Source organism: Hyaloscypha bicolor, assembly GCF_002865645.1.
Source record: "Hyaloscypha bicolor E unplaced genomic scaffold K444scaffold_83, whole genome shotgun sequence".
Classification (NCBI taxonomy): Eukaryota; Fungi; Ascomycota; class Leotiomycetes; order Helotiales; family Hyaloscyphaceae; genus Hyaloscypha; species Hyaloscypha bicolor.
The window spans coordinates 1,158,409-1,166,752 of record NW_020194585.1 but is presented as its reverse complement, the minus strand read 5'-3'; the positions used below and the strand labels follow the sequence as shown (position 1 = coordinate 1,166,752).

General features: G+C 23.0%; 1 protein-coding gene across 1 annotated transcript; it reads right to left on the bottom strand.

Annotated features, from left to right (window-relative positions):
* Positions 1-124: 124 nt before the first annotated feature.
* Positions 125-937, bottom strand: K444DRAFT_723591 (uncharacterized protein; the record flags this gene model as incomplete). The annotated part of the gene is made up of 1 exon (XM_024888594.1): positions 125-937. A coding segment is annotated over one exon (813 nt), but the record flags the coding sequence as incomplete, so codon positions are not given.
* Positions 938-8,344: the final 7,407 nt, after the last annotated feature.

Genomic DNA, 8,344 nt, shown 5'->3' with positions numbered 1-8,344 from the left:
TATCTGGTATAATATTATTATTATCTACTAGTAAAGCACTCATAATGGCTTTAGTAGATTGCTTCTTTTTAAATATAACTTTAGGCTTCTTGAGCCCTTTTTTATATTTATTACTCTTATTCCCTTTAGAACTAGAGTAATTATTCCTTAATTCAGGATATTTAATAAAGCATTTATCCTCTATATGTCCCTTTTTATTGCAATGTTTGCAATAGGACTGATTATTACTAAAGGAGGCTTTATTAGCTTCTAAATTAGAAGTAAGCCTCCCTTCTTCCGATATTAAATCGGTAATCAGTTTGCCAATATTAATAGCTTTAAGGCTATCCGTCAATTCCTCATATTTACGAGAAGCGTAATTATTGTAGGAACCAGGAAGACCCTTTAATACTAGCCAAACGATAATAGGGTCGGGTATAATTTGCCCTAATTCCCTAAGATATATAATAGATGACTGAATATTACTAGTATATTCATCCATACTATTAAAGGAATTATAATTATTGTCCACTATTTTATTAAAATAGCGACCAATTAATTCCAAGCTAGATTGGCCGAATGTCGTAATAATAGCTTTATATAGGTCTTCGGCATCAGCCTTATCTTTAAATCGATCATTATTATTAATTGATATAATCGATTTTAAGGCTCCTAAAGCTCTTTTATTATTACGATTAAATTCGGAAACTCGATCGGCATATCTAGCCGCTAATTCAGCCGATAAAGGGGTCCAAGTTCTAGACTCTTTTCCTTCTTTATCAGACTTAGTCTCTATTTTATAATATAAAGACCTATTAGGTATAGCTTCGGTACCGTCGATATATGACATATAGCCATTTATTTCTAGGAATAAATCGGCATTAGTCTTCCACTCTATAAAATTAGAGCTACCAACTAGCTTATCGCCCTTAAAAGATGAAATACTAGTATTAGACATCTTTAAAGTTCCCTTTTAGAGTTTCTTGCTCTTAAGTTTTAAAGGGGACTAATTAGCGATTTTGAACTTTACTTATATATTTAAGACTTATAATATAGTCTAAAAATCCTAAATTTGACAATTTAGGTATAAGTAATAGTTATAAGGCTATAATAAATATTATAGCCTATTTGGGATTATATTTTCCCTTTTTTCTTTAATAAATCTTTAAAGATTTCTTAGACGTAATTTATCTTTTAAAAGTTTTAATTAATTAAAACTAAGATAATATACCGAAAATTCTGATTTATTGAATTTATATTCGGTAAACGGTAATAAAGCTATATTGTAAATTATAGCTATTATCTATTAATAGATAATTTTGGTTTAGTTAAAGAATTTAAATTCTTTAATTAATTTAACCGTTCTTTTTACGAATTAAGGAGCTTAGTTTAAGGGCTCTAAAAGTACTATAGATTATAGTACTAATATAATGATTTGAGCCGTAGATAATGGTTTATTAATTCGTAAATTAAATAAACTTATAATCTTTATAACTAAGACTTTAAATCTTAAGATTTAAATTCCCTTTAACTTAAAGAATTGAATTCTACTTACTACTATTATAAGGGACTCTTACCTTCTGATTTTAAGCTAGTAATAAGACCCTTTTTATCTCTATAAGAGTAAAAGGGCCGTAGCTAAAATAGGTAGATATATGTAAAGTGATATTAATTATTTATATAATATAAAAAATTATAAAATAATTTTTAGAGTCTTAATAGTAGTAATTTTATAGGTAGTTCTTAATCTTTTAAGGGTTATTCTCGTAATTATTATAATAATAATAATTAACTTTTAAAAGTATTATATACTTTAAAAGCTTATATTTGAAAAAATCGTATATATAGCACAAATATAATATATTATATGACTAGACTATGTCCACTCATATAGTATATTATACCTATATATAGCCAAATATATTGAGAATCGCACTAGAGGTGTGTTTGGAACGTATGTCCGTATAGTATTGTCAAATATAAGTATAAGAGCTAAGACCAATTATATTGCCCAAAGCTAATTATAGTTATACTGATATATAGCCAAACACGACCTAATATAGGTAATTACAGAGAGACACAACTTATTCTTCGAAATAATAAGCTGGAATCCTTTGTATGAGAACTGAATCTTTAATTACTAGTAGGTAATTAAAAATCAGGAATTTATATATTACCCGCTATGGGTAGCGCAATCGCTTGTTCTCACAGATATATAGTCAAGAGGTTATAGTTTATACGCTCACTATAACTTTGTCTCAGGGACTTAGGCAAGCCTGCAATTACCTATATTTGTAATAATTAGCTTTAATCAAAGGGATGATTCTCTTACTTTTAAGTAAAAGTAGAGGAAGCGTCGATTTGCGATCACAAATACTCTTAGTTTAGAAAACCAAGTGCATTGCTACCATGTCGTAATAGTCGGAATCGATAGGGAGGTAAAGTCTTAAAGGCTAAAGTCTTAAAGGCTAAAGTCTTAAAGAGTAAAGTAAAGTAATGGTTTAAGATCGTAAAGCAAAGAGTAAAGTGATTCTGAAGTGCTGTTCGAGTGCTTGATTTTCTGGTTCTAAGGGGGGAAATCTAGCTACTTAAATAATAAAATCTAGCTACACCAAACCACAAGAATGACTCACAACTCCATTAATTATAATAAGCACGGCCTATAAATCCACCGATTATTAGAAATCAAATTATAAGACGGCTAAATAAATGTCCCATTAAATCGTAATTATGGCTTAATAGATGCCCCGATCTTATGAACCGAATCCTTAGTTCCAAATCCAAGTCACGTTCTTAATTAGCTAAGAGCTTACTAAAAAATCGTGTTCTTAATTAGCTAAGAGCTTACTAAGAAATCACGTTCTCAATTAGCTAAGAACTTACTAAGAGATTTTAGCCATTCATAAGAGGGCTCTCTTAGATAAGAGATAAAATAGCCTAATAAGGCTAATTTAATTTTTATAATTTATAGTTACTAGTTAACTATTTAATATAAAAATTTAAGTCTTTATAGAATAATAATTCTTAAGTTAAAGACTTTTTTAAATCTCTTAATTACTACTTTAATTTTGAAAATTAATAATTAAAGTAATTATTAATTAAAGTAGATTTTGTTTTAAATATAAAATACTATATATAGTAATATACTATATAAAAAAGTTCTAGTATTTTTTATTTAATATATAATAACTTATATTATTAAAGAAGGTAATATATAAATAATCTTTAATTATTTAAATACGACAATAAGTTTAAAATATTTGAAATATATTAGTTAAGTAGGCCTTAAATTACTTCTAATAGACCTTATATAATAGTGGGCTTTACTTTATTATAGCCTCTCAAATATTATAAGATTTGTTCCTAAAAGTACTTATAGTAGAGTTAATTCTAGAAAAGTATTTATTATAAGTTCAAGGTTAGGTCCTAAAGACTACCTTCTAGGAAAATATAAATATTCTCTATTTCTTAAGGAACTTTCTATAATATAAGTTAGGTATCCGGATCTTAAGAAGCTTCTCTCGATCCAAATATATCTTTAGGATATTATATAATGGCTCCTAATAAATAGTATTAAGATTACTTTCAAAGCTTATTATATTAGGAAAGGAAGTGGGTTCTAACTTTATTTTAGGAAGTTCCCTGGTAGGAATTACCGAGGAAAATGGGATAGACTTATAAATAGAGTTTCTATGAGATATAGTAAACCATAAGGTATTCCTAAGAATACTCTTATATTACTCTAACTATAGGATATATTAGTTAATTATATTGTAAGGCACGTAATAGCAGGGTGATGTACAAGTAGTCAAGGTAAGTAAGCTGCGGAGTGACGCTTGCAAGTGTAACTGATTCCAAGAATTGATTCCAACAAGAGACTAATCGATGCCCCTTCCAAAGCTAGGAGCGTCTCCCTATATATTCCCTAGTGCTTAGCCAGGCATGCGAAGCCCTTTACTTAATTAGGAAATCCCATGCGATCCATACGATTCCGATCGCAAGCTGTACCCAAAATAGGAAACTAGATCCACGACATCTGACACCTGTCCATGCGCCATCACGTGTGCCCATCACATATATTTACTAATTCTTGCTTTTATTAGAGCGCTTTAACTTTAGTATACAAGCCCTATTTCATAGCTTGGATAGTAGTAACTCGGGTATTAATCTCGGTATCTTAATTATTACCGGGATTATTTCCATTATTATTACTGGCTCTCGGAGATTCCTGAGAGGCCCTATTAAAAGTATTAGACGAGCCTTTGCTATTACCTATATTGGGGTTAATCTGGTCGACTTTCTCTATAGGAATAGCTTTAGTAAGAAGTTATATATTTTGCAGATTTCGAGATATAATTACTTATTAAACTACTTTCTTTAAGGGTAAAAAGATTAGCTTATAAGATATTTATTAATAAGTAATAAGATAATAGAATAAATTAGTATATTATAAAACCATAGTATTAAATTTAGTATAGAACTAATCTCTGTTTCTCCTATAAGGTTCAGGGAAGCCTTCTCTAAATAGGAGTATAATGGTTTCACGTGGTAGACTAGGGAATTAGGCTCGTGAATTAGTAGGTCTAAAGCAATAAGTATATATATAAGTAAAGACTTAATTTCGAACTTAAAGAAAGTTCTATCTATAAGATAAAGCGTTCTTATATAGCCTTAGGGCTTAGTTCTAGAATATTCTAGTAGTGAGTCATATGCTTACTAATTAGAATCTTCTAGATACTTAGCTTACAAATCAGAGCTATATGGAATATTCTAGAACTAATAATTACTAATGCTTACTAATGCTTACTAATGCTTATATAAGCTTATAGTAAGTTCTAGAATATACTAGAAAGTACTTATTACTAATATCTTAATAAGGAGGCCCTAATAACATATATATAATTAGTAATTTATAAGCCTAATACTTATAATATAAATAGTAGTTAGTTATAAAGTCGGAGGGCCTCTAATCTCCCTAATTAATACCCGTAATATCCGAGGTTTATTATATGCCCTTAAGTTATATATGACCCTATATATATTATATTTATATCTATAGTATTAGTACTAATATTATTTATTTCTTAAGCTAGAATTACTAGTTTAAGCTTACTTGGCTTTCGGATTAGTACTTTATTTAATAAATCAAGTTTTTATTAAGGTAAAGCTAATTAAAAATACTAAAAATATATATAAAAGAAATATTTAAAGAAAGCCCAGAAAGTTAATTTAAATTATATATTTAGAGGCTTAAAAATAGGGCTATTTTAGTATTTAGAATAGAAGAATTTTATACTAATATTTAAAAAATTTATATAAGAGTTTATTAGATCTAGTTCCTCTATTTAAAGAAGCTAATTTATAGCCTAAGTATTATTTAATAATATATATTAGAGCTAATTAAAATAAAAAGTTATATATTTTCTATTTAAATTTCCTATTTTATTAGAATTTCGAATAAGCTATATATTATTATTTAGTTCTAGTAACTTTTATTTAGCTTTTATAATATAAATAAAGTCTTATTAAGCTAGCTAGAATTTATTATAATAGATTCTTTTTTTTATTCTGAAATAATTAATTAGGGTTATAGATTATTAACTAGAAGTATTATAAAATAATAAATATTAGCTAGTTTATCTAATAATATTAGAAAAGCTATTTTTTATTTAGCTTAAGTTTTTTTTATCTAATTTAGTTTATGGTTTTTATATAAAATAAAGTAATCTAGTAATAAGTAATAATTATTTTATTATATAGGCTATTTTTAATTCTTTAATATTTAGAATAAAAAATACTTATAATTCTAAAATAATATAAATTAGATTTAATTTCCTAGTTAATTTATTTGGCTTTTATTTAATAAATAAAAGAAATAATAAATAAAAGAAAATTAGAAATATTTTAACCAAATTTCGAAAATAAGAAAATATAGTATTTAAATTTTACTTTAATAAAATAAAAATATTAGATAATTTTATAATAACTAAAGTTATTTTAATACTTTTTAGAATTAAAATATAATTACTAGATTAGATTAATAGTATTTATAATATAGTTATTAGAATTATTATTATTTATAAATAGCTTATATAAAATATAAAATAGTTTATATAAATTAAAAAAATTTATTTACTAATTATATCTTAATATTAATAATAGCTATAGTAATAAAATAGTCTTTTTTTATTTATTTAATATATTATTTATATTTCTAAATATTATTAAACTTTTTTTTAAAAGAAACTAGTAATTATTTTTTATTTTTTAGTTAGAATAAATATTATAAGATTATAAAACGAGTTAATAAAATATTTAGATTTGAGAAGTATTTTTATTTTCTTTAAATATTTTTATAAATATAATAAAAAGTTTAGATTTAGAAAAATTCTAGTTTCTTTTAAATATCTTTTATAAATAAGGTAAAAAGAAAAGAAATCAGAAGTTATAAGAAGTAGATTTATAGCTTTATTATAACTAGCTCGGAGCTAATATAAGTAAAAGTAACTAAATAAATAATTAAATAAGGTAATTAAATAAATAAATAATAGGCCAAGCTATAAAATTAAATAAGAATTTTTTTTAGCTAATATTTTAATATTATTATAATTAAATTCGCTTATATTTTATATAAATAATTAATATATATAGAAGTATATTTTGGGACTTTTAAAAATTAAATAAATAAAGCTTTTAAGATTTTTCGAGATTTTTCGAATATAAAAGAAAAAGAAAAAAAAAGTTTGAAATTATATAACTATATTTAGTATTAAGCTTATAGTATTTTCTTAATACTAATTATAGTTTAGAGGTAGTTAAACTTGTTTTTTTACTAGAGATTTTATAAGTTTATTAGCTAATTACTATTTAGTTAAAATATATTTAAGCTAAATTTATTTACTAGATATTATTTTCCGGACTTATTTTTTTAATAAAAGTAATTATTTTCTAATTATTATAATAAATTATAATAGTAATTTTCTTTTAATAAAGAGCTTTAATAAGAAATCTATTAAGTCAAATAGTTTTCTTTATAGCCTGGATTTCTATTATTAATTTAGATTTATAAGAGAAATAAATAATAATATCTTATTTTTTTAATAATTAACTAATAGCTTTATTACTTATATTAAAAACGAAACTATTTATAAAATATAAAATATATTTATATTCGGTCTAATTAATATTTAAATAGCTAGTTAATATCTTGAGATTATTATAATATATAAGTTAATAATCGAGAGTTTCTTTAAAGTATTATAAAATTCTTTTAGTTATTATTATATATTTTATTATTAGATTTAAGATAAAGTAGCTAATTATTAAGACTATAAATATAATATTTAATTAGAATTCGAATATAATATATATAAAAGATCTAATATAGTATTAATAGTCTTTAATATTTATAGAATCTATAATAAAGACTTTTAGTATAAATATAAGATTAGTATTACTAATATTTATTAATATAAATAAAGGTTTATAGTACTTTATATTCGAGTTTTAAAGAATCTTATTTAAATAAAAATACTATTTGAATTAAAATATATTATTTAATTAATTTTAAATAATTATTATTTTAAGATAAAAATTAATAAATCTAAAATTACTTATCTAAAAATATTTATTTAAGGCTTATTTTAGTATATTAATCTCTACTTATTTATATTTTATAATAAGTAAATTATTAATATAAATAGTAATAATAATTTTCTTTTTATAAAAAATATTAATATTTATTAAAAGTCTAGCTTTTAAAAGAATTCGAAAAGTATATTATATAAGATTCTCGAGTTTTACTTTAAGCTATAAAATACTTAATCTAGCTTATATATCTTATTTAATTTATTTCCGAGTTTAGTTAATTATTTTATATAAATAGTTTCTTTAACTTTTTTATAAAGAAATATAGTTTTTATATTTATTTATTTAATTTTCTAATTTAAAGCTATAATTATAATAAAGATTAACTTATAGCTTATAGCTTTATTATAGTTATAAAGGTTTTATTAAAGTTAATATTTTCTTATTATTAATTACTATAGATTATTTAATAGGCCTTATAGTAAATAATTTATTTAGAGAAATTATACTAATATTTATAGATTTATTTACTAAAAAGAATTTATTAATTAATTAGTTTATTTACTAGTATTTATATCCGGTTTTTTTTAAGAAAATTAAATCTTTTATTTATTATAATTAGTATTAGCTATAGCTTTCTTATAATAATAAGGCTTAAAGAATTCGGGAAATAATATTTCGGAAAGTATAATTTTAGCTATAAAACTAAGAAATTAGTTTAATTTCGGGTTAATATAATTATATAAATTATTATTTTCTTTAGCTAGAAATACTAGAA